A 27,976-nucleotide genomic window follows, 5' to 3' on the forward strand; every position below is an offset into this window, starting at 1 on the left:
TTTCATATGAAGGGTGCTATTTCAAATGAAGGCTTGGAAACCGGTAAGTATTGGCTCCTGTTTTTGTTGTATAACTTCCAGAAATTTTTAACTGAAGACTCTGTGCACTGTAGTTCTTTCCACAGAAAGCAGACAGACATTTGAAGAAGTGCTTTTGTTTAGCTAAGAAAATTAGGATGTATCCATCTCAAGCCTTATTCTTGTTCTTAAATGTTTGTATTTTTATTTGTGGAGAAGCTGTACAAGGTAATTGTGTACATCGTTCTATGGTAAGAAATTTAGCAACATTTTTTTTTTTAACTAGGAAAGCGTGATTAGCTTTTAAGATATATTCTAGAAGTTTGGAAAGATTAATTATGCTGCCAAATGTGATTTATGAATCAACTTAAATGTCTATTTAAAAATTTTAAGTCTGCCTATACGTTATTATTTTTAAACTTAAACTAAAAATTTAAGGTTGACTAAACAAATTTCTCAATAAAACACTTTAGGAATGAAATTAAAACTACTTTCACCTTTCCAGTTAATAAATATCTGATGGGAAATAAAAAAGCACTTTGCTTTTTTAGAAAAGATACTTTACAAAGTTTTGTGTTTTAAATATACTCCTGGGAGTGGTTACCTAGGAAATTATAAGGTCTCCTCCAAAACAATATCAGAGTAATAGTGTGACTTATGCAATATTATGAATAGCTAGAGATTTGAATCCCCACATATTTAAATGTTAGCATATGATTTTTAAATGTCATGAAATGTATTTACCATTGTATCAAAACCAAATTCCAAAGATCTAACAAGAATAAATTATTAGAAAGCTACAGATAAATTAATGATTTAATTATCTTAAATACTTGTTAAACATTTAGGAACTTTCTGTAAACATCTAGTAAATCAGTGCTTATAGAGGTCAAGAGAAAGACAGGAAGTTTAAAATAGATTTGTGTAGTAAGATGTAAGAGTCTTTTGGAGGCAAATAATTTTATAATATGGTTAGCTCTTGGTTATCTTCAGGAAAAGCCAGACAAGCTGATTGTTAAAATTTTCATTTAACAAGAGAATTATTAAATGCATATAATTTTTATGAAAGAATATTTTAATATTGAAGGAACTAACAGTGTACCAACAAATACAGATAGCTTTGTAATATTGGCTGTAGTTGCCCTTTTAATGAAATCTGTTGATGATTTTGCAAAGCCCAAGTATATGCTTTTTTTTCTTTCAACTTCCAAATCTATAAGCATTTAACATTTCAAATCTTTAAATACTTTATATAAAAGCAACAGGTAGGTATACTACATATTTTTCTATGACTTCTAATAGTTTGTGGCAGAAAGTTTATTTGGCTAGATATGTAGATATCTCAGGGAAATTTTTTTTAGTTCCTTTTTAAGGAAGTTCAATTTGCGGGATATTTGGAGGAGAATGACTCAGCCCTATATTATGCATGTGAATTTACAAAAGTTGAAGGTCAAGGCGCTAGAGTCAAAATAATGAAAATAAACCCTAAATAAGTACTTTTAGAATTTGAGAAGAAAACAGAAGAGTGTAAATATTGAGTTAACATATGGTTATTATTCTTGTCCAAAATAGAGCCATAAGGTTCATGAGTTGAAGTTTGAACTCATCAGTTCATTACATTTTTTTCTAACAATCATCCTGGAGTATATTCTGAATCCCTATCTTCATAACAGCCTTATTTATTAAGTCATACAACATATTTCAAATATTTTTCCGATTTATATTTTTAATGTAAAGGATTATCCAGTAGTTAACATCGCAGAAGATGTATCTAATGCAAAAGATGAAAGTCAAGGTAATGATAATGTTTATAAGGAAGGCTGTAAAGAATCATGTGATACTAAAATTAAAATGACAAGAGAAGAAAAGCGCTTCATGTGTAGTAAGTATTAAAAATAACCCAAATCATAAAGGGATATACCTTGTTTTTTCTGGGTAGACATGGAAAAAATAAACCTTAGCTTTTGCCTGGGTCATTTTATGTACATTCTAATTACCCTGTTTCACACATAGTAAGTGCTTAATAAATACACGGTAAATGAACAGATCCCTGTTGTATACAGTTCCATCTCATCGATGATCATAGAGGGAGGGGACAAAGCAGACCATCTGATAGCAATATTATATTCACTTACTTAGGCTGTTTTCTTCCTTTTATCTGACATCCAGGACATTTTACCTTGAGGTTTTTTTTTTTTTTTTTTTTTTGAGGGGCAGGCGATTCTAAAAGGTAATCACATTAGCATTGAATACTACAATAACTGATGCATTAGGTGTAAAACAAATTCACAGTCGATTCAGTCTTAACTGAAAAGGCTACTTAGTCACTGTTTAGTAATTTTTAAAAATGATTTATCTTATATATTTATAGGGAGTGGGGTGGAGAAAGGCATCAGAAAGGCTGAAGCTGAAATCTTACTTGAAGTAGCTAATTTCCTGTGTGGCACAAGTGTCTCAGGATACTCAAACCAATGAGTGCAGTGTTAGTTCCATTAAGAAAGCTGTCTAAATCCAGGGGAAATTATCTATCTATCTATCTATCTATCATCTATCTATTTATTTATTTTTTTGTGGTACTGGGGATGGAACCTAAGGGTATTCTACCTCTGAGCTACACCCCTAGTCCTATTTTTTAGTCTTTATTTTAAAACAGGGTCTCACAAAGTTGCAAAGGGTCTCATTAAGTAGCTGAGGTTGGCTGTGAACCTATGATTGATCCTTCTGTCTCAGCCTCCCAGGTACTGGGATTACAAATGTGCACTACCTTGTCTGGCCAGGAAAAATCTAAGAGACAGCGAGAGACTGAAAACAAACAAGAGAGAGGAAGCTGGGTGAAATAGAATTAAAAACATCAAGCTGGTTGTGGTGGTGCATGCATGCCTGTAATCTTAGTACCTGGGAGGCTGAGACAGAAGGATTGCAGGTTTAGGACCAGCCTCAGCAACTTAAGCAGACTCTCAGTAACCTAGTGAGACCCTGTTTCAAAACAGTTTTAAAAAAGGGCTGGGGGTGTAGCTTTTCGATAGAATGCCTCTGTGTTCAATCCCCAGTAACGACCCCCCCCCAATTAACCAAAACCTTTGACTAAGATTTATCACGTGTATACTTGTGTGTTAGCAATTTAGTTAAATAAAATGTAGTAGTAGAAAAATGAAAACAAAGATTTATTTTTAAAGTTAACTTGCTTGTTATGCAAGTGAATTAATTGTTGCTTTTTACTTTCTTATAAAGTTAGAACTGATTAATCCTAAATCTCCTGCCTTTCACCTATACTTTTTATTAATATTTAGAATGTTGTTTCTTAGAACAGGTTAATTATTTGGGATAATATATATTATTAGGAAGCATTTCAACATTTCATTAAGAAATGTTGAAACTGTTTTCTTGGTTAATTCTGAGTTAAATTCTGAGTTAGTATGCTAAAACGTACAGTTCTGAGAATTTAGAACAATGGGATAGTATTGATGACTACTTTATTCAAAATCATGTGAAATTTATTCAAAATCACGTGAAATTCATTTTTTCACTCTAACTGTTTTGTGTAACAATATAATACTTAGCAGCCATTTTTATTGTGGTTAAGGAAATTTGCAAAATTCTATTGTTTCCTACACACGAAGTACCAAGAAACTACTAAGAGATATGATGGATGAGCAACAAGCATCCTTGGATTATTTATCTAATCAGGTATGGAATTTTTTTTAGTATCATGCTGTTGCTGCATGTGCAGATTGACTTGTCGTTAGCTGAAGATTTAAAAAAAATTTTTATTGGTGCATTGTATTCATACATCATAATGGGGTAAAAAACTTGTGTGTACATACATGTACACATCGCCCATTTAGCCCCTACCCAATCCCCACCCCATTCCCTCCCCTTCCCTCCTTCCCATGCTTGGCTTAGTGGTTGACTTTGATATGTTTAAGTACATTGTGTGGTTAGCTGAAGATTTAACTGTTTTATTTTTTTATGCCTTCACGTCCAGACATCTATTTAGTCCTGACGACATGAGAGGCAACCTAGTGAGTCGCAGGCAAACAGAAGGCAATAAAAAAAAAGTGGAGCAGAAAAAATATGTTGATAAAATGCGGATGCTGTTAGAATGGTCCCAAAGAAAAATATAAGATTTAAGAAAGCTTCCCAGAGAAGAGAGAGAGCCCATGAGCGAGCTGTGAGAGAGGAATTTGTGATATGGATGTCACAGAGGTTGCATGAAGAAGGGAGGGCATTCCACTTGGGGAACTTGTTGGAGTTGGGCAGAGTGGCTGGCGAGGTTTAGAGTGCACAAGGAAACTGGGGAAAGGAATACTCAGGAACTAAATCCACGTCTACCCACTGGGATGTCGAAGTACTGAGCAAGGAAATGACATGGTCCAATGGACAGCTGGTGTGGAGGGCGGCCTGAGGAAGAGCAAAGGGGGGAGGTGATAAGAAACTGGTGCTGCACGCTTGCCATCCCAGTGCTCGGGAGGCCGAGAGAGGAGGATTACAGATGTAAGGCTAACCTCAGCAGTGTAGCAAGACTCTCAGCAATTTAGTAAGACCCTGTTTAAAAATAGAAAAATAAAATGGGCTGGGATGTAGCTCAGATATAGAATGTCCTTGGGTTTAATTCCCAGTACCACAAAAATTAAAAAAAAAAAAAAGAAAGAGGAAGAAAGGGAGAAAGAAGGAAAGAAGAAAGAAAGGAACGAGCTCAAAAGTTCAGACATGGTATGGAGAACAGAGCCGCAGGAGCAGCCAAGTACAGCAACAGAGACAATCTGGGAGTGAACCCTGATGAAGGTCAGGACTGTCATTTAGCTACGCCTTTGCCTTTTTGTCAAAGTAGTGAGGATTCAACCTAGAAAAGCCAAAAAGCCCAAACAAACAAACCTAGGATCGCTGTTTATGCCAGAGCAGGATTTGTAGGAGGGTTAGAGGTAGCTTTTATGTAATTCAGCTAATGGAGGTTTGTCCAAATGTAAACTGGCTTACGTGTGTGTGTGTGTGTGTGTGTGTGTGTGTATTCAGGTTAACGGACTCATGAATCGAGTTCTCCTTTTGACCACAGAAGTTTTTAGGAAACAGCTGGATCCTTTTCCTCACAGACCAGTTCAGTCACATGGTGAGAGTTTTGGTATTTCGGCCTTTTCATATTTGTCTCTTATATTGCTTATATTTTTTCCTGGACAACTTGATGCATATAAAATATTGAAAAAAATACAGCTCACTCCTCTACTAGACAGGAGGATAATACCTGCCATTAAGTAAATTATACCATAAACAATGTGCACTTTCATAAATTGGGAAACTTTTCCAATCATTTAAAGACCGTGGGTGTATGAAGATATCATGAATCTTTTGAAAAAAATAGCATCGTTTTAGGTAGCTTTATTCTGGGCTTCCCCCCTGCTTGGCATTTTATTAATAATCACTTTTTAGACAGAGGAATAAAGAGTTTCAGAGTTCTTTCCACCTGTAAAAAATTTTTTTGACATGTATAAAATATTTTGACTTGACACATGAGATTTGAAAAGAAAAAGAAATTTAAGGCAGAAATAAACAGAAGTTGGTACTTTTGTACTAAAATACGGCATAATGATTCCTTTGGGCTTGGGCTTCTAAGAAAAATGCTCCATAAACCATAAACATTTGAATTCAAAGCCAAAAGGTTCCGAGTAAATAAATATTATTGAGGGCACAATGTGAAATCTTTATTTTCTTCTTAGAAAAAGAAGGGAAAAACAATGCCCAAGAACCACCCTTGTTCCAGGTACAAAAACAGGCACTTTCATATATTATTTTGTTATTTTAAAATTATTTTATTGTATCATCTATTTTCCAAAACTGTCTCTGCATAGGAAGTGTAACATGGTAGTTCAGAGGATGGACTCTGGTGTCAGACTCTTGGACTCCAACTCTCTGAGCTGCTGTTTGCTGGACACTAGTTTCCTCATTACTAAACTCAAAATACCTTTCTCTTACAGTTTTGAGGAGGAAATTGGAAAATGGATGAAAATCTTTTAAAATACTGTCTGGTGCATAGAAAGAGCAAAATAAAGCTTGTTATGAATATCATTATCAAGTGTTGCTTTCGGATGAAACACTTAAATAGTGCAGAGTGTGTATTACCAATAGTGATATTAACAGTCATCACAGATTGCATTCTTTAATTTCCGTTCTTATATGTATTGCCTTCTTACTTCTAAAACTGTGTTCACTTTTTACTTCTGAGAAGTTAAATCCATCGTATGATTAATAAAAATTATAGTAATAATTTCATATTAATTCTCTACAGTGAAAAATTATCTTCAGTGTATGACTGAAAGTATCCTAAGTAATGAATTTTACTTTCCTAGGTTTAGATTGCACTGATATTAAAGACACCATTGGCTCTGTCACCAAGACACCAAGTGGTTTATATATAATCTATCCAGAAGGCTCTAATTACCCATTTGAGGTAAAGTTTTCTCTTACTATTTGGAAAAAGATAAACATCCAACAAATTTAATTAATATTAAAATTTTAATTGATTTAATATTTTTTTTCTTAAAAAAATTAAGGTCAATGAGTAAAAGTCCTCATTTCAAAATCTTAGTTTTCAAAGGCTGCATGCATGTATGTCATTGTCAACACGATTTACATTATGATGTGAGACTAACCAACAAATGCATATTAAAAATAAAAATGAAAACAGATTAAAATGAGGAAAATATTTTGGTTTTCTATAATTTTAGTATCCTAATTTTGAACCAATAAAAGAGTGAATCAGTCTTTCACTTTTCTAAGTTTCTATGGCTATACCCTAAAAGTAAATTCATTTTCTGTAAGACCTTAAATTATTCTTACAGTAGGCACAATTATGTAATATTAATTCATGCTTTAATTAGTTTTAATCTCTATGGAGATTAGAAAATATTGGTGAATTTTATTTTGCAGCTTACTAAAAATATATTTGACTTCTTTATTATTATACTTTCTTACATATGATTGATTATATAAGAAATTAAAATTTTTTTGTGGTAATGGGGATTGAACTTAGGGGCATCTATCTCTGAGCTATATCCCCAGCCCTAATTTACTGTTTTTGTTTGTTTGTTTGTTTGTTGGTACTGGGGTTCCTGTAAACCCTTCTACCTCAAGGCTACACTCCCAGATCTATTTTTTATATTTTTATTTGGAAACAGTGTCTCTTAAGCCAAAGCGGCTGGCTTCAAGCCTGCGCGATCCTCCTGTTTCTGCCTCCCAAGCGCGGGGATTACAAGTGTGCGCCACCACGCTGGGCTAGTTTATTGGTTTTTAAATTTATTTATTGGCGCATTAAAGTCATACATCTTAGAGGGGTACAAGATAGTAGAGGCATACATGCACACATCACCCAATTAGCCCTTTCCCAATTCCCACCCCATTCCCTCCCTCTCCCTCCTTCCCCTGCTTGGCTTAGTGATTGGCTTTGATGTGTTTGTGAATGTGCATCATGTACATTAGGGAAGTTCCCTCTTGCTCCTTCCATCCCTCTCAGTTAGGTCACCTTATTTGCTCAGCTATAGTTTCTCCTTCTTCGTCTAGAGTGTTTCCTATGACCTATTTTCTCCCTAGCTTCCACATATTAGGGAAAGAATCTGATTTTTTTTTTTACTTTTACTTTTTGTGACTGACTAATCTCATTTAGCATAATGTATTGTTTTGTTATGAAACAGAGTCTCACTAGGTTGCTGAGGCTGATCATAGACCTGTGATCCTCCTGTCTCAGTCTTCCAAGTATTGGGATTACATATGTGTGCCACCATCCTCAGATGAAATTAATAATTTTAAAAAATCTTTTGCTAGAATTCAAGGCAGATTGACGAGCTGACTCATTCTTTTTTTTTTATTTTTTTATTGGTGCACTGTATTCATACATCATAGTGGGATACAAAAAACTTTTGTAGGCATACATGCACACATCACCCAGTCAGCCCCCACCCGATCCCCACCCCATTCCCTCCCCATCCCTCCTTCCCATGCTTGGCTTAGTGGTTGACATCTAGTATTATAGCAATTTATCCAAAATTAAAAATGATAATCTCACATAACAGTTTCATTTGTCTGATACCAAGCTTTTGATAACTTAAAGATAACATTTTAATATTTCTTTTTGCTTTCTTTCTTACCAGAGCATATTTTTTTCTTTTTTTTTTTTTTAGGTGAAACTATCATATATTTATATATTTATTTTTCAGAAAAAAATCTATCCTAATATGGAATATGGACTCTAGATACCCAAACGATCTCGAAAAAGAACAAAGCTAGAAGATATATATTTTCTAATTTCAAATCATATAAAGCTATAATAATTGAAACAGTGTAGTACTGTTCTAAAGGCAGATATATAAACCATTGGAGTTAAATAAAAGCCTAGAGATACATTCTTCCATATATCGTCAAGTTATTTTTGACAAGGTTTCCACGAACATTTGGTGGAGGAAATAACAATCTTTTAATTAATATTGTTGAAAAATAATAATTACATGAAAAATAATAAAATTGGACCCTTATCTAACATATATACAAATATTAATTCAAAATATATAAAAGACCTAAATATAAATCTTTTTAAAAAATTTTTTATTGGTGCACTGTATTCATACATCATAGTGGGATACAAAGAAAACTTTTGTAGACATACATGCACACATTGCCAGTCAATCCCCACCTGATCCCCACCCCATTCCCTCCCCATCCCTCCTTCCCATGCTTGGCTTAGTGGTTGACATCTAGTATTATAGCAATTTATCCAAAATTAAAAATGATAATCTCACATAACAGTTTCATTTGTCTGATACCAAGCTTTTGATAACATAAAGATAACATTTCACTATTTCTTTTTGCTTTCTTTCTTACTAGAGAATATTTTTTTCTTTTCTTTTTTTTTTAGGTGAAACTATCATATATTTATATATTTATTTTTCAGAAAAAAATCTATCCTAATTTGGAATATGGATTCTAGATACACAAAACAATCTCAAAAAAGAACAAAGTTAGGAGATGTATATTTTCTGATTTCAAACCATATAAAGCTACAATAATTGAAACAGTGTAGTACTGTTCTAAAGGCAGATATATAAACTATTGGAGCTAAATTCTTCCATATATTGTCAAGTTATATTTGACACGGTTTCCATGAACATTTGGTGGAGGAAATAATAATCATTTAACTAAATAATGTTGAAAAATTAAAATTACATGAAAACATTTCAATATTTCTTTTTGCTTTCTTTCTTACCAGAGCATATTTTTTTTCTATTTTTTTAGGTGAAACTATCATATATTTATATATTTATTTTTCAGAAAAAAATCTATCCCAATATGGAATATGGACTCTAGATACCCAAAACGATCTTGAAAAAGAACAAAGCTAGAAGATATATATTTTCTGATTTCAAACCATATAAAGCTACAATAATTGAAACAGTGTAGTACTATTCTAAAGGCAGATATATAAACCATTGGAGTTAAAATAAAAGCTACATTCTTCCATATATTGTCAAGTTATTTTTGACAAGGTTTCCACGAACATTTGGTGGTGGAAATAATAATCTTTTAACTAAATATTGTTGAAAAATAATAATTACATGGAAAAGAATAAAATTGGACCCTTACCTAACACATATACAAATATTAACTCAAAATAGATAAAAGACCTAAATATAAATCTTAAGACTATAGACTTTTAGAAGAAAATCTGGGTCATAAAACCTCACAACATTGAAATTGGCAGTGATTTCTTGGATATGATTTCAATGGCACAGGCAACAGAAGAGTATACAAACTCCCTAAAAAATAAAAAAATATTGTATATCCAAAGACAATGTAAACAGAGTTAAAAGTTTCTAATAGAATGGGATAAAATATTTCCAAATGCTATATCTGAAAGTATATTAATATTCCAACTAGAAATCCTAAAAATTAACAACAATAAAGGCAAACAATACCATTTAGAGATAGGTAAAAGACTAACATAAGTAATGAATCTCCACAGATAACCAATCTTAGTTGACTGTTGGATGGAAACTCTTGTTTCTCTGGTTCTGGTGTGTGTTACCTATTTCTTCTTTGTAGTTAATCTCTTTGAGTATTTTCTCTAGCGCTGGTTTTGAAGACATAAATTCCTTCAGTTTCTGTTTGTCATGGAAGCTTCTTATTTCTCCATCTAATTTGATAGAAAGTTTTGCTGGGTAGGAAATTTTTGGCTGGAAGTTGTTTTCTTTCAGAGTTTGGAATATGTTACTCCAAGCCCTTCTGGCTCTCATGACTTGGTTTGGGAAGTCTGGAGTGGTTCTAATTGGTTTGCCTCTGAATGTCACTTGGCCCTTTGCTTTTGTTGCCTTTAAGATTCTCTGCTTGGCTTCCACATTGGTCATTTTGACAATTATGTGGCGTGGGGATCCTCTTCTCCGATCCTGTCTAAAGGGAGTTCAATAAGTTTCCTGGATCTGTATATCAACCTCTTGCTCTATGTTTGGAAAATTTTCTGCTATTACTTCCTTGAAGAGATTGTTGATCCCTTTGGTTTCACTTTCTTTTCCCTCCTCTATTCCAATTATTCTTAGGTTAGCTCTCTTAAAATGGGCCCATATTTCTTCAATGTCAGATTCCTGCTGTCGGATATTTTTTTTCTAGATTAGAAACTATGTGTTCATTTTTGGATTGCTCATCTTCTAAGAGAGATTCTGTTCTCCATGTGGTCTAATTGGTTGTTTGTGCTTTGAATTGAGGACTTTACTTCATTAATTGCATCCTTTATCTCTTTTTGGCTCTCTCTGAATTCTTTTCGAAACACCTCTATTATTTCTACAGTTATTTTCCTGATTTGATCTTCTAGAAATATCTGATTTTCTGTTTTATCGGTTTCTGATGTTGTGGGGCTGTGGGCATTCATTGCTCCAGTGTTATTCCTCTTTCCCATGATTTTGGAAGTTTGTGCCTTCTCTGGGTTCTTCCCTTGGGTCACTACAACTTCACTTAAGGTGCTCTGGATCTCGAGTCTGTGGTATCTCAGACCCCACTACTCCTTTACTGGGCTGTATCACAGAGTCTCTGACCCAGGGAGTCGATAGAGGCTGCTTTAAACTATGGGGGGTGCCAGGTTGCACGTTCTCCTATGGTGTGATATCTCTGCCACCACCACTCCCCCACTGGGTCAAGTCCCAAGGAATACAGTACTGGAATTTCTCTTCTGTGGCCCGCAATTTGACTCACTGTTCTTGAGTACACAGATGTAGCTGTACTGGACTCTGTGAATTCACTACTGCTGCCGCCGGTGGCAATATGGCACCGCTGCCACGCCCTTGGCCGTGAGACTGGCGTATTTTTTTTTTTTCTCTGGTTTTGAGTTCCACTCTGAGTCCCTGCAGCTTGTGCTGAGCTCAGTCACTGGGAGCTTTAGATGCTCCTTGCGCCGAAAGATCCCGCCTGGCTGTTTTACAGCAGCTCACCTCGGCTTGCTGTAGCCGTCTGGTGAATTTGCTGCTGCCGTCGGCAGTATGGCGCTGCTGCTGCGTCCTCAGGCGTGAGGCTGGTGTATCTCCTCTGTGGCTCTGAGCTCTGTTCTCAGTCTGCTTTCTCTCTGGAGCCTCGTGGTTTTTTTGTTTCTCTGGTGATGGTGTTTTCTGGCTATGAAAGGTGCTGATTTTGTGGTAATGGAGATTGGTTGTTAGCGGGGCTCTTAAGCCCCGCTTTTCTCAGTTGCCATCTTCTCGGAAGTCCCTAAATATAAATATTAATACTATAAACTTTTAGAAGAAAATCTGGGTCATAAAACCTCACAACATTGAAATTGGCAGTGATTTCTTGGATATGATTTCAATGGCACAGGCAACAAAAGGGTATACAAACTCCCTAAAAAATATAATATTGAATATCCAAAGACAATGTAAACAGAGTTAAAAGTTACTGGTAGAATGGGATAAAATATTTCCAAATGATATATCTGAAGGTATATTAATATTCCAACTAGAAATCCTAAAAATTAACAATAAAAGCAAACAATACAATTTAGACATAGGTATAAGACTAACATAAATAATGAATCTCCACAGATAACTAATCTTATTTGTCTGTTGGATGGAATATCTTATTTCTCTGGTTCTGGTGTGTGTTACCTATTTCTTCTTTGTAGTTAATCTCTTTGAGTATTTTCTCTAGTGCTGGTTTTGAAGACATAAATTCCTTCAGTTTCTTTTTGTCATGGAAGCTTCTTATTTCTCCATCTAATTTGATAGAAAGTTTTGCTGGGTAGGAAATTTTTGGCTGGAAGTTGTTTTCTTTCAGAGTTTGGAATATGTTACTCCAAGCCCTTCTGGCTCTCATGACTTGGTTTGGGAAGTCTGGAGTGATTCTAATTGGTTTGCCTCTGAATGTCACTTGGCCCTTTGTTTTTGTTGCCTTTAAGATTCTCTGCTTGGCTTCCACATTGGTCATTTTGACAATTATGTGGTGTGGGGATCCTCTTCTCCGATCCTGTCTAAAGGGAGTTCTATACGTTTCCTGGATCTGTGTATCAACCTCTTGCTCTATGTTTGGAAAATTTTCTGCTATTACTTCCTTGAAGAGATTGTTGATCCCTTTGGTTTCACTTTCTTTTCCCTCCTCTATTCCAATTATTCTTAGGTTAGCTCTCTTAAAATGGGCCCATATTTCTTCAATGTCAGATTCCTGCTGTTGGATATTTTTTTCTAGATTAGAAACTATGTGTTCATTTTTGGATTGCTCATCTTCTAAGAGCGAGATTCTATTCTCCATGTGGTCTAATCGGTTGTTTGTACTTTGAATTGAGGACTTTACTTCATTAATTGCATCCTTTATCTCTTTTTGGCTCTCTCTGAATTCTTTTTGAAACACCTCTATTATTTCTACAGTTATTTTCCTGATTTGATCTTCTAGAAATATCTGAATTTCTGTTTTATTGGGTTCTGATGTTGTGGGATTGTGGGCATTCATTGCTCCATTGTTATTCCTCTTTCCCATGATTTCGGAAGTTTGTGCCTTTTCTGGGTTCTTTCCTTGGGTCACTACGACTTCACTTAAGGTGCTCTGGATCTCAAGTCTGTGGTATCTCAGTCACCGCTACTCCTTTACTGGGTTGTATCGTAAAGTCTCAGATCCAGGGAGTCAATAGAGGCTGGTTTAGACTATGGGGGGTGCCAGGTTGCACGTTCTCCTATGGTGTGATATCTCTGCCACCACCACTCCCCCACTGGGTCAAGTGTCTGGGAGTCAGTACTGGGATTTTTCCTCTGGGGCCCACAATTTGACGCACTGTTGTTGAAAACGCAGATGTAGCTGTAGTGCTCTCCGTGAATTTGCTGCTGCTGCTGCTGCCGCTGGTGGCAATATGGTGCTGCTGCTACGCCCTCGTCCGTGAGGCTGGAGTGTTTCTTCTTTGTTTTTGAACTCTGTTCTGAGTCCCTGCAGCGTGTGCTGAGCCCAGCCACTGGGAGCTTTAGATGCTTCCTGAGCCTAAAAATCTGCCGAATCCTGCAGGGCTCTTCCACAGTGTCTCACCTCAGCTCGCTGTCCGGGCTCTTCCGCAGCGGCTCACCTCGGCTCGCTGTCCAGGCTCTTCCGCAGCGCCTCACCTTGGATCGCTGCCCGCCACTCCTCTCTGGAGCCTGGTGGGCTGTTGCATGCGTTGGTCTGTAGCTGTAGCCGTCCGGTGAGCTCACCACTGCCGCCAGCAGTCAGGTGCTGCTGCTGCTTGTTCGGCCGTGAGGCTGGCGTATCTCCTCTGTGGCTCTGAGCTCTGTTATGAGACCCCCTCCTCTCTGGGGCTGGTGATTTTTTTGTTTCTCTGGTGATGGTGTTTTCTGGCTATGAAAGGCGCTAATTTTGTGGTAATAGAGATTGGTTGTTAGCGGGGCTCTTAAGCCCCGCTTTTCTCGGTCGCCATCTTCCCGGAAGTCTGACTCATTCTTAATGTGAATAAAATGGGTTATTCTTATGTCTATTTGAGTAGTTATATGCTGGGATATCAAGAAATTTGTACTAGAGATACGTATATTGTATATATACAAACATGTATTTTTTCTGGATACTTTTTTGTGCATAAGAAACTTTTGATACTTATACCTTGATAGTCTTGATTGCACAATAAAATAAAAAAATTTCATAAGTAGATACTACTAGTTTCTCTTCTTAGACTTACTATCATTTTCTTTTTTGTAACCTATTGACAAGATGTCAAAAATTGGGAATTAGGTGGGAAATAATTTTAAAATTACCTAAATTACTTTTCCTACAGATTCAAAACTAGATCTGAATAGCTGTGGCAAGGAAGGCTTCTAATTTTGAGAAGAGTGGGATGCATAATTACTCTTCTGTGGGAAGGTGTTGGTTCCCTTGGTTCCTCCACACTGCTTTTCTCTGTCTGTGTGGGAGGTTTCAGATGGCCCTGATTTCTTCCCTTGTCACTTCTACAGGTTCCCTGCAGGTTCCTCTTGGGGCATTTTATCCAGCACCAACAGATGCACCTGCGAGCACCTGCTGAAGGCACACAGATCATATCTTTCTGTCTGAAAATGCCAGGGTGAACACACCTTCAAGGCTTATGGGAGAAAAGAGCAATGAGAGACAGGCAAATTAGAGGCAGGAAAAAACAACACAGAATTTCAATTCAAAGACAGTTAATTTGTAATATATCACTCTGACACATCAGATCAGTACTTTTATTGCCAAACTAAAACATATTTATTGAATTGAGAAGTGGGATACTCTAAAAATGCTACAAACAGTTATATTTTAAAAAGTGACAGGTATAGGGACTCCAATTGGCTTCATGACACTTTATAATAGGTAGTATTATTTCTAGGGATTTAAAATCTGAATATACCAGTTGAATACAATTGCATTGAAGACTTTCAACATATGGATGAAACATGAACTTTGTAATAACACATAATCAAAGTAACAGTGTATTATTTTGGTGTTTTGGGGCCCATTTTAGGTAATGTGCGACATGGACTTCAGAGGAGGTGGATGGACTGTGATACAAAAAAGGATTGATGGGATCATTGACTTCCAAAGGTTGTGGTGTGATTATCTGGATGGATTTGGTGATCTCTTAGGTCAGATTATATATATTTCTACTCTACCTTTTTTCTTTCTTTTGGATATTATGTCTGTAAACTGTGGGTTGGTCGTCTTTAGTAAAAATATCAAATCCATGTGAATATAAAATATGACAAGTTACTCTATCTTCATTTATTAAATTATTAAATATCTTCAGTTGATATCTAAAAATCTGTATTTTACATATTTGTTGAAATGTGATTTGAGTATAAATTCTAAATTAGGTTTTTTTTTGCAGTACTGGGGATTGAACCAGTGTCATTCTACTTTCAAGCTATACTCCCAGCCCTATTTTTTTTTATTCTTTATTTTGAAACAGGGTCTCACTAAGTTGTGGAGGGCCTCACTAAGTAGTTAAGGCTATTCATAAACCTGCAATCCTCCTGTCTCAGCTTCTCGAGTGTTGGGATTACAAGCATGTGTCACCACACCCAGCTTTTATTTAACTTTTATTTTTTATTTCTGATGTCTAGGGATGTGACTGCCCATTTTAATTTTTACTTATTAATTTTTGGTGCTAGATATTGAACTCAGGGCCTCATGCTAAGCAAGTGCTCTGACACTGAGTTATACCCTAGCCATCACAACCAGTTTGGATTAGGTATTTTTTAAGTATCTACTATGCACAGAGTTCTGGCAGGTAGAACTAACTATAGTTAGTTAAGCATTCACTCACTATAGAATGGAAAATGAATGAATAGGTTGTCATAGATCTGAAGATTCTTGTGGTGTGTGTCGCATCTAAATGAGCAAATCAAATACAGAATTGAGGTTCAAATCCAAGTTATTTAAATGGAATAGTGATTTTATAAAATATTGATAAACATTACTATGCTGAAAATATGAAAACTATAAATAAACCCTAGGTGAATTGTAAAATTTGCTTGCCAGGTGGCAGCAGCATTACTTTGGCCAGTAAACAGTAAACAGAATGCTGATATTTCTGAACCTCAAAGAACTTTACATTAGTTGTAACATCTGTGGGTGATTTTTGAAAAATTTCTATTTTAACAATTGCTATTGTTATGATTATAAATGCTTAACCTCCCATAATAATGTCACCCAATGATTCAGTAAGTGGTGGTGTTAGTCTATGATAACAATCCTGATGCATGCCAAGGATTTTAGAAGCCACTTGGCTTTTCGCCAGAATACTGCCATCCTGTGGAGTGCAGTTAAATACTTGTACTTTCTCAGCATTATCTCTGATCCCCCATCGAGTGCTTCTCCCTGAATTAAGTAGTTATAGGTTGATATATAGACTTGAAATTATTATTTTTCTTGATTTCACGTTTATTTCTATGGGGAGAGGATACGAGTTTGGACTAATGAGGTCTTCAGGTAGGTATTCTTCATGCAAACGGAGACTGCCTTGTACTTGATGTATCTTTAAATATAAAGTGGGGATTAAAGAAATTGTAGTTAAGTCTTAAACATGAGGTTGGAGTAATGGGGAAAGATGACAGAGACATTTAAGTTGAAGGAGCATAACTACATGAGAGTAAATGGACCCTCGAGGGACCCATCTGACTGTGCCCACTTTCTTCCTGTGCTTATTCTGGATATTTTTAGTTCTAACTGGGTGTTGGCTAAAAAACCCCTGTAATCCCGGTAGAGGATTCTTTTGCATTTGTTTTGACTATACCTTTTTGTGCTTTGATAATTTTTATTTATTTATTTATTTATTTATTTATTATTTATTTTTATTTTTTTGCGGGTCTGGGGATGGAACCCAGGGGCATTTGACCTTTGAGCTACACCCTCTGCCCTATTTTTTAAAAATTCTTTATTTTGAAACCGGGTCTCACTGAGTTGTAGAGGGCCTCACTAAGTAGCTGAGGCTGTCCACTAACCGCGATCCTCCAGGTCTCAGCCTCCCGAATGCTGGGATTACAAGCGTGCGCCACCACGCCCGGCTGTGCTTTGATAATTTTATAATTCAAGTGGAAGGATATCTCTCAGGGGCATCCACATTTAAGCTGTGCTATGGTGGATAGAGGTAGATAGAAAGCTATTGGCTAGAATATGCATGCAGGAAGTGCACGGGTCTGTGTTAGGGAATTCTATAATTCATCCTAGATCTATAATTGTCTTGGAAATATTAACCCTAATCCTGGTGTATTCCAGTGTGGCTGCTTTTTATTTCCAGTAATTGATAATTGAAAGGATGTATTATAACAAAAAAATATTGGTTCAGAAAGTATTTTCTGGGACAAAAGATCAGTTTTAGAATTTTTAAAACAGCTAATTTGGAGGTTAAGTTTCTGACATTTTTATTGGTGCTATTATTTTGTTACCTGCCATGATAGTTGAACAAATTTTTGGTGACATGACTTAAGGCAGAGCTTGACTTTTTATTTAATCTTTAAATTAACTTTTGAATTTAATTTGGAAAGATAAAATGAGACAGAGTCTGATATTTTCTAGTCTAGTGAAGAAGCAAGAAAGGTCTTTTTTATTCTTCAAATTAAGTAAACATTTATCATTTGAGCTAGGCCTTCTAATTATTCACACGTCTTATCTTAGAGTTACTGAAACATTAAATAATACAAAACATTAAATTATAAAGGGTTGTACTAATTTGCATTAAAAATAAAAATAAGGTTTTTTTTCTACAGGAGAATTTTGGCTGGGGCTAAAAAAGATTTTCTATATAGTAAATCAGAAAAATACCAGTTTTATGCTGTATGTGGCTTTGGAATCTGAAGATGATACATTTGCTTATGCATCATACGATAATTTTTGGCTAGAGAATGAAACAAGATTTTTTAAAATGCACTTAGGACGGTATTCAGGAAATGCTGGTAAGTTGTTTTATTCCTAAAGTTATCCAGAAGATTGAAATAGCATTGATTCAATCTTAGGCAAAGAAAAAAACAACGACAGGTTATTGGTAACAGAAGAGATTAGGAATGAGTGCTGGCTGAGTCTAGAGTTCTGAACACTATCTCACCTTGTGATTTTAAAATGCTTAATATAAGCTGGGTGTGGTGGCACACGCTTGTAATCTCCGCGCTTGGGAGGCGGAGACAGGAGGATCGCGCTGGTTCAGAGCCAGCCTTGCTGGTTTAAGAGACTGTTTCCACATAAAAATGTTAAAAAATAGGTCTGGGAGTGTAGCCCATGGGAGTGTAGCCCGGAGGTAGAAGGGCTTCCAGGAACCCCAGTACCACACACACACACACACACACAAAAAAAAAAAAAAAAAAAAAAAAAACAACCCACAAATAAAATGCTTAATATTCTTTAAACATTTGCCATGTGTAATCTCAGTTGATCTTTTGGATGGCGAGCCTGTGGAACTAGGCTGGAAAGGCATGATTTCATTTTCATATTCAGAAAGGCTGACATTTACAAGTCATGAATATTAGAGCCCATCTCTATTTTTTTCATATCACCCGTGAAAGAATTTGAAAGATCGAGAGACTTGCCAGAGATTTCCAGCTCATCACACCTGAGCCAGGACAATAATTCAAGCCGATGAAAATAATGAGCATATGCATCCGCTTTACTTTATCTTGGTGCATCTACTCATTTACAAATACACTTCGTTAGAACTTCAAAAAACCTAAAGATAAGGTGGGGAGAGAAAAGGTGGACTGAGGAAGGAAACAGTTTGAAAGATGTTATATGCATATATGAAGGTATCACACTACCAGTCTCGCTAAAGTGTATGGGGAGAGAAGAGGGGCAGGCGGGTGGGTGCAGAGGGAAACACGATGTGTGCATGTATGCTTCATCACTTTTATTTTATTATTTTTTATTTTTATTTTTATTTTTTTTTTTTTAATTTATTTTTTATTGGTGCAATGTATTCATACATCATAGTGGTATAAATAAGATACCTTTGTAGACATACAAGCACACATCGCCCAGTTAGCCCCTACCCGATCCCCACCCCATTCCCTCCCCATCCCTCCTTCCCACGCTTGGCTTAGTGGTTGACATCTAGTATTATAGCAATTTATACAATATTAACATTGATAATCTCACATAACAGTTTCATTTGTCTGGTACCAAACTTTTGATGACTTAAAGATAACATTTCAATATTTCTTTTTGCTTTCTTTCTTACCAGAGAATATTTTTTTTCTTTTTTTTTTTTTAGGTGAAACTATCATACATTTATTTATTTATTTTTCAGAAAAAAAATCTATCCTGATATGGAATATGGGCTCTAGATACCCAAAACAGTCTCAAAGAAGAACAAAGCTAGAAGATGTATATTTTCTGATTTCAAACCATATAAAGCTACAATAATTGAAACAGTGTAGTACTGTTCTAAAGGCAGATATATAAACCATTGGAGCTAAATAAAAGCCTAGAGATAAATTCTTCCATACATTGTCAAGTTATTTTTGACAAGGTTTCCATGAACTTTTGGTGGAGGAAATACTAGTCTTTTAACTAAATATTGTTGAAAAATAATAATAAATGAAAAATAATAAAATTGGACCCTTACCTAACACATATACAAATATTAACTCAAAATAGATAAAGGACCTAAATATAAATCTTAATACTATCAGCTTTTAGAAGAAAATCTGGGTCATAAAACCTCACAACATTGAAATTGGAAGTGATTTCTTGGATATGATTTCAATGGCACAGGCAACAAAAGGGTAAATAAACTCCCTTAAAAAATAAAAAAATATTGTATATCCAAAGACAATGTAAACAGAGTTAAAAGTTACTGATGCTCTTCCAAGAGTTCCTCCTATGACCCATTTCTCCCTAACTCTCACATATTAGGGAAAGCATCTGATTTCTTATTTTTTGTGCCTGACTAATCTCACTTAGCATAATGTCCTCCAGCTCCATCCATTTCCCTGAAAATGATGTAATTGAGTTTTTTTTGATGGCTGAGTAAAATTCCATTGTGTACATATCCCACAGTTTTGTAATCCATTCATCTGTTGATGGACATCTTGGCTGGTTCCATAGTTTGGCTATGGTGAATTGTGCAGCTATGAACATAGATACACATGCATTAGTTTGATAGTTTGGTTTCTTTTCTTTTGGGTAGATACCCAACAGTGGTATTGCTGGATCAAATGGTAGATTTGTTCCCATTCTTCTGAGGATTCTCCATACTGTTTTCCAAAGTGGTTGCACTAATTTGCAATCCCACCAACAATGTCTTAGAGTTCCCACTTCTCCACATCCTCGCCAGCATCTGTTGTTGTTTGTGTTTTGAATGATGGCCATTCTAGTTGGAGTTAGGTGAAATCTCAGGGTAGTTTTGATTTGCATCTCTCTGATTGCCAGTGATGTTGAGCATTTTTTCATGCATTTATTGGCCATTTGAATTTCTTCTTTTGTGAAGTGTCTATTTAGTTCATTTGCCCATTTTGTTATTGGATGTTTTGTTTTCTTAGTGTTGAGTTTCTTGAGTTCTCTGTATATTCTAGATATTAGTCCTCTATCAGTGGTGTAGGTGGCAAAAATCTTCTCCCATTCTGTTGGCTCTCGATTGAGATTCTTGATAGTTTCCTTTGCTGAAGAGAAGCTCTTCAGTTTCATGCAATCCCATGTATTGATTCTCCTTTTAATTTGTTGTGCTTTTGGGGTCTTGTTGAGGAACTGTTTGTCTGTGCCTATGTGTTGTAGTGTTGGACCTATGCCCTCTTCAAGGAGCTTCAAAGTCTCTGGTTTAATTTCCAAGTCTTTGATCCATCGTGAGTTGACTTTTGTACAGGGTGAAAAAGTGGGATTAACATCCAATTTTCTGCATATGGTTAACCAGTTTTGCCAACACCATTTGTTAAAGAGGCTATCTTTTTTCCAGTGTATGTTTTTGGCCCCTTTGTCAAAAATCAATTGGCTGAAAGTGTGTGGACTTGTTTCTGGGTCTTCTATTCTGCTCCATTGGTCTATATATCTGTTCTTTTGCCAGTACCATGCTGTTTTTATTACAATGGCTTTGTAGTATAGTTTAAAGTCAGGTATTGTGATTCCTCCTGCGTGGTTTTTGTTGCTGAGAACTACCTTGGCTATTCTGGGCTTTTTGTTATTCCAGATAAATTTAAGGACTGATTTTTCTATGTCTGTGAGGAATGATCTTGGTAGTTTAATGGGCATTGCATTAAATCTGTAGATCAGTTTTGGGAGTATGGCCATTTTAATAATATTTATTCTGCCAATCCATGAACATGGAAGGTCTTTCCATCTTCTAAGATCTTCTTCGATTTCTTTTTTCAGTGTTTTATAATTTTCTTTGTAGAGATCTTTTACCTCCTTGGTCAAGTTTATTCCTAGGTATTTTATTTTTTTGTGGGAGATCCTGAGTGGAAGTGTTTTCTGAATTTCTTTTTCAGTGGATTTATGGTTGGTGTACAGGAAAGCTTCTGATTTTTTAAGGTTGATTTTGTATCCAGATACCTTGCTGAATTTGTTGATCAGTTCTATAAGCCTTTTGGTTGAGTTTGTTGGGTTTTCTAAGTATAGTATCATGTCATCTGCAAATAGTGAAAGCTTGAGTTCTTCTTTTCCTATTTGTACTCCTTTGATTTCCTTTTCTTGCCTTATTGCTCTGGCTAGAGTCTCTAGTACTATATTGAAGAGAAGTGGTGATAGTGGACATCCTTGTCTCGTTCCAGTTTTTAGGGGGAATTCTTGAAGTTTTTCCCCATTTAATATGATGTTGGCAGTGGGCCTATTGTAGATTGCCTTAATAATGTTGAGATATGTTCCTTCTATTCCAATTCTCTGCAGTGTTTTTATCATAAATGGATGTTGAATTTTATCAAATGCTTTTTCAGCATCTATTGAGATGATCATGTGGTTTTTGTCTTTGATTCTGTTTATATGATGAATTACATGGATTGATTTTCGTATATTGAACCAGCCTTGCATCCCTGGGATGAACCCTACCTGGTCATGGTGAATGATTTTCTTGATGTGGTTTTGAATGCGTGTTGCTAGTATTTTGTTTAATAGTTTTGCATCCAAGTTCATCAGAGATATAGGCCTGTAGTTTTCCTTCCTTGAACTGTCTTTATTCGGTTTGGGTATTAGTGTGATGTTGGCTTCATAGAATGTATTTGGGAGAGTCCCGGTTTTTTCTATTTCCCGAAATAGTTTGAGTAGTATTGGGATTAGTTCTCCTATAAAGGTTTTATAGAATTCACTTGGGAAACCATCTGGTCCTGGGCTTTTCTTTGATGGTAAGCTCTTTATTGCTGTTTCAATCTCTTTAATTGTTATTGGTTGGTTTAAGTGTTCTATATCTTCTTGACTCAGTTTAGGAAGGTTGTATTTATCTAGGAAGTTGTCGATTTCCTCCAGGTTTTCCATTTTGTTGGAGTATAGTTTTTCAAAGTAGTTTCTGATAATCCTCTGGATTTCTACGCTGTCAGTAGTAATGTCTCCTTTTTCATCCCTTATCTTCATAATTTGGGTTGATTCTCTCTTTTTTTTAGTTAGGTTGGCTAATGGTTTATCAATCTTGTTAATTTTTTCAAGAAACCAGCTTTTAGTTTTGTTGATTTTCTGTATTGTTTTTTTATTCTCTATTTCGTTAATTTCTGCTCTAATTTTAATAATTTCCCGTCTTCTGCTGGCTTTGGGGTTCAATTGTTCCTGCTTTTCAAGGGCTTTGAGGTGTGTCATAAGGCTATTTATTTGAAGATTTTCTGTTTTTCTTATGTGAGCACTCAGTGCTATAAATTTTCCTCTTAATACTGCCTTCAAAGTGTCCCAGAGGTTTTGATATGTTGTTTCTTTATTTTCATTTGTTTCTAGAAATTTCTTGATTTCACCTCTTACATCTTCTATGACCCATTCTTCATTCAGAAGTGTGGTGTTCAGTCTCCACATGTTTATGTTGTTTCTCTGAGTCTTCTTATAGTTGATTTCTAGTTTCATTCCATTATGGTCTGAAATGACACAGGGAAGTATGTAACATTTTTTAAATTTGCTAGTGCTCATTTTGTGTCCCAGGATGTGATCTATTTTGGAGAAGGTTCCATGAGCAGCTGAGAAAAATGTAAACTCTGCTGTAGTTGGGTGAAATATTCTATATGAGTCCAACAGGTCCATTTGGTTAATGGTGTTCTTTAGTTCTGAGACATCTTTACTGACCCTTTGTCTGGAAGATCGGTCTAGTATTGTGAGAGGTGTGTTGAAGTCTCCCAGTATTATTGTGTTGGGATTTATGTGTGACTTCATATCACAAAGAGTTTGATTTATGAAAGTAGCTGCCCCTATGTTTGGGGCATAGATGTTGATTATTGTTATTTCCTCTTGCTGGACTATTCCTTTTACCAGTAAGATGTGACCTTCTTTGTCTCTTCTAATAAGTTTGGGTTTGAAGTCTAACTTGTCTGATATCATAGTTGCTACTCCTGCTTGTCTTCGAGTACCATTAGCATGGATTACCTTGCTCCAGCCCTTTACCTTGAGTTTGTTCCTATCTTTACTTGTAAGGTGTGTTTCTTGTAAGCAGCAGATGGATGGATTCTGGCTTTTAATCCATTTTGCCACTTTATGTCTTTTTATTGGGGAGTTGAGGCCGTTTACATTAAGTGTGATTATAGAGAGATAATTTTTAATTCCCAACATGTTAAGATCTTATTTCTGTTTAAGATACTGTTTATTCTTCTTTGCTTAGTTGTCTGCTGGATGGGAATTCTTGTTTCTTTGGTTCTGGCGTGTATTACCCATTTCCTCTTTGCAGTTAATCTCCTTGAGTATTTTCTCTAGCGCTGGTTTTGAAGACATAAATTCCTTCAGTTGCTGTTTGTCATGGAAGCTTCTTATTTCCCCATCTAATTTGATGGATAGTTTTGCTGGGTAGGAAATTTTTGGCTGGAAGTTGTTTTCTTTCAGAGTTTGGAATATGTTACTCCAAGCCCTTCTGGCTTTCATAACTTGGTTTGGGAAGTCTGGAGTGATTCTAATTGGTTTGCCTCTGTATGTCACGTGGCCTTTTGTTTTTGTTGCCTTTAAGATTCTCTCCTTGGCTTCCACATTAGTCATTTTGACAATTATGTGGCGTGGGGATCCTCTTCTCTGATCCTGTCTAAAGGGAGTTCTATAAGTTTCCTGGATCTGTGTATCGATCGACCTCTTGCTCTATGTTTGGAAAATTTTCTGCTATTACTTCCTTGAAGAGATTGTTGATCCCTTTGGTTTCACCTTCTTTTCCCTCCTCTATTCCAATTATTCTTAGGTTAGCTCTCTTGAAATGGGCCCATATTTCTTCAATGTCAGATTCCTGCTGTCGTGTTTTTTTTTCTAAATTAGAAACTATGCGTTCATTTTTAGAATGATCATCTTCAAGGAGCGAGATTCTATTCTCCATGTGGTCTAATCTGTTGTTTATACTTTGGATTGAGGCCTTTACTTCATTAATTGCATCCTTTATCTCTTTTTGACTCTCTCTAAATTCTTTTCGAAAGTCCTCTATTATTTCTAAAGTTATTTTCCTAATTTGATCTTCTAGAGATCTTTGGATTTCTGTGTTATCAGATTCTGATGTTGTGGGGTTGTTGGCATTCACTGCTCCATTGTTATTTCTCTTTCCCATGATTTTGGAAGTTTGTGCCTTCTCTGGGTTCTTCCCCGAGTCACTACGAGTTCACTTAAGATGCTCCGGATCTCGTGTCTGTGGTATCTCAGTCACCACTACTCCTTAACTGGTTTGTATCACAAAGTCTCAGACCCAGGGAGTCAATCAAGGCTGCTTAGACCGTGGGGAGTGCCAAGTTGGGCGTTCTCCAGTGGGGAGTTGTGACTATGGTATGATATCTCTGCCACTGCCACTCCCCCCCTGGGCTGCACTGCTAAAATCTCCGACCCAGGGAGACTATCTGCGCAAGTCCCTGGGAGCGCAGTACTGGGATTTCTTCCCTAGGGGTCACAATTTGACTCACGGTTATTGAGTGCGCTGATGGAGCTGTAGTGAACTTGGTGGATTCGCTGCTGCCGCCACTGGCAATATGGCACCACTGCCACGCCCTTGGCCGTGATGCGGCGTATTTCTTCTCTGGTTTTGAACTCCGCTCTGAGTCCCTGCCAGTTGTGCTGTGCTCGGCCCTTGGGAGCTTTAGATGTTCCCTGCACCAACAAAACTGCTGACTGCCGCCCGGCTGTTCAGCACCTGCTCACCTCAGCTCGGTGTCAACCGCTCCTCTCAGGCTCCTGGTGGCTGGTTGAATGGATTGGTCTAGGGCCGTCCGGTGAACTCACCACTGCCGCCAGCAGTAAGACGCTGCTTCTGCGTCCTAGGCCGCGAGGCCAAAGTACCTCCTCTCTGGATTTGAGCTCTGTTTTGAGTCTCCCTCCTCTCTGGAGCCTGGTGCTGCTAGGGGAGATGTAGGCCGCTCCGCTCCGGCCGCTCTGCGCCCGGCTCTGGCTGCTCTGCACCGCGGGTCTGGCCACTCTGGCCGCTCTGGCCGTTCCGCAACGCGGCTCTGGCTGCTCCGACTGTTCTGGCCGCTCCGCTCCGGCTGTTCTGGCCGCTCTGCTCGGCTGCTCTGGCCGCTCCGCTCAGCTGTTCTGGCCGCTCCGCTCCGGCTGCTCCAGCCGCTCCACTCCGCGGCTCTGGCCACTCCGCGCGGCCGCTCCAGGCAATCCGCGCTGCGGCTCTGGCTGCTCCGGCTGTTCTGGCCACTCCGCTTGGCTGTTCTGGCCGCTCTACTCGGCTGCTCTGAACCGCGGCTTCGGCTGCTCTGCACCGCGGGTCTGGCCACTCCGGCCGCTCTGGCGGTTCCGCGACGCGGCAGGCCGCTCCACTCTGCGGCTCCCCCCAATCCGCGCTGCGGCTCTGGCCGCTCAGCGCCGCGCGGGCGCGGCACTTCGGGCTGGTTTTTTTCTGGTGTCTTGTTTTTCCAGCCCTTTTTCTCTGTCCCTTGTAGTTACCGTTTTTATTTCTTTGCTGGTGGTGTTTTCTGGCTCTGAAAGGCGCTGGTTTTGTGGTAGTAGAGTTGGATTGTTAGCGGGACTTGTAAGTGCCGCTTTCCTCCGTCGCCATCTTCCCGGAAGCTGCTTCATCACTTTTAATTTCACTATGCACACACTTGTAATTCCAGCACTTGGGATACTGAGACAGGAGAATCACAGGTTCAAGGCCAATGTCAGCAGCTTAGCAAGATCCAATTTCAAATGAATAAATAAAATAGCACTGAGGGTATAGCTCAGAGATAGAATATTCCTGGGTTCAATCTCCAGTACCCTCCCACACAAATAAACTGAATTGTTAGATATGATCCTTTGAGGAGCCCATATGATGTATGATCTTTCTGATTTTGCCCAGGGAGAGTATTTGTGGAATGATCTCAATATTTAGGTAGTGTCTCATAGCTGTTGTTTTTATCATGTGAACTTATAAAAAGGTATGGCACCATGTGGATGTGTCTTTTGTTTCCCATCAAGTTCAGCGTCAGAGATGTTAATAAGCAGAAGGTTCTAGAGCTTAGAGTAGGCTACACCACCAATGAAGTTCTTTAAGCTCCTCAAAAGCTTTGTCTTAAGAAGTGACAAACATTTAGGGGGATAATGAAACAGACACAGGCCTGGGCTTCTCTACACAGTTTACAGATCCGTTCTTTTAGGTAGTGTCTCAAACATATTAGCCAAAGTTTATATATATGTGGAATTATGAATAAGGGGTTTACTAAGAATAGGTTAGGCTTATGGGCATTTATAAAACAAAACATGATTCCTGCTCCTGTGACTTAGTTAACAAGTTTGAAGAGATATCTCGAACCTCAGGCATGCTATACATACAGTGTCTGCTAAAGGTCCTTTAGAGATGATTGGTCTACCTGGCACAAGAAGAGCTCTGGAGATAAAGCACACCCCAGGAGCATAGCTGAGTTCTTCTTGCAGGTATTAGGTAGTCGATGTAAACTTGATGACTCCTAAACAGAACCCAATAACTTTTAGCAACGTTACATCTAAGTCTTTAATCCTAGTCTTTGGGAGGTTTGAGACAGGAGGATTGCAGGTTCAAGGATAGCCTCAGCAACTTAGTGAGATCGTTTCAAAATAAGAAAGAAAAAGGGCTGGGGTGTAGCTTGGAGGTAGAATGCCACTGGGTTCAGTCTCCAATACCAAATATAAATAAATACAAATATAAATAAATAAATAAATAAATAAAGCTAAGTTTCTTAAAAAGTTTCACTTTATACCTCTCTAAACTGATGTAAATGGTAAGTATGAAAAACTGCTGTCTTAAGCTTATTTTCTTTTTCATAAATTATTAAATACCACATTGGTTAACTTAAAGTATAACTGGCCTGTCCGCCATCATTTTTAACCCAAATTATTTGATTTTATCTACACAGTCAAACTTCCATTTAGTTTCTGATTTTCATATCCAATATCTATTTAAAGATGTCTGCCACAATGAAAAATTTGTCAGCAGGTTTTGGCATATTGCAGTCTATGTGAAAGAGATTTTTAACATGATTAACAGTAGGAAAATAAAAAAAAACCCTATTTCTAGATGCAATTCTTTTGTATAATAGGCTGGTAATGGTAACAGCTAATTAAAATAATAAAATGCTTCTAAAGTCAATCATTTAAAAATATGTTTTACCCAGGTGATGCATTTCGTGGCCTTAGAAAAGAAAATAATCAAAATGCAATGCCTTTCAGCACATCCGATGTGGATAATGACGGGTGTCGCCCCACGTGCTTGGTCAATGGTCAGTCTGTGGAGAGCTGCAGTCACTTCAAAAACAACACTGGCTGGTGGTTCAACCAGTGTGGTCTAGCAAATTTAAATGGCATTTATCGCTTTCCTGGAAAATTGCTTGCAACTGGAATTCAGTGGGGCTCGTGGACCAAAAACAACTCACCTGTCAAGATTAAATCGGTTTCAATGAAAATTAGAAGAATGTACAATCCATACTTAAAGTAG

The 27,976-nt window shown here is 37.1% G+C and overlaps 1 protein-coding gene across 1 annotated transcript; it reads left to right on the plus strand.

Moving 5' to 3' along the window:
* Positions 1-176: 176 nt before the first annotated feature.
* On the plus strand, positions 177-27,976 carry ANGPTL5 (angiopoietin like 5; the record flags this gene model as incomplete). Its single annotated transcript, XM_080693386.1, has 8 exons — positions 177-269; positions 1,756-1,900; positions 3,602-3,705; positions 5,032-5,125; positions 6,360-6,460; positions 14,984-15,104; positions 17,727-17,912; positions 27,657-27,976. 8 exons carry the CDS (start codon positions 177-179, stop codon positions 27,974-27,976), a joined length of 1,164 nt encoding a protein of 387 aa, XP_080549512.1.

This window comes from Muscardinus avellanarius (assembly GCF_963383645.1).
Source record: "Muscardinus avellanarius genome assembly, chromosome: 1".
Lineage (NCBI taxonomy): Eukaryota > Metazoa > Chordata > Mammalia > Rodentia > Gliridae > Muscardinus > Muscardinus avellanarius.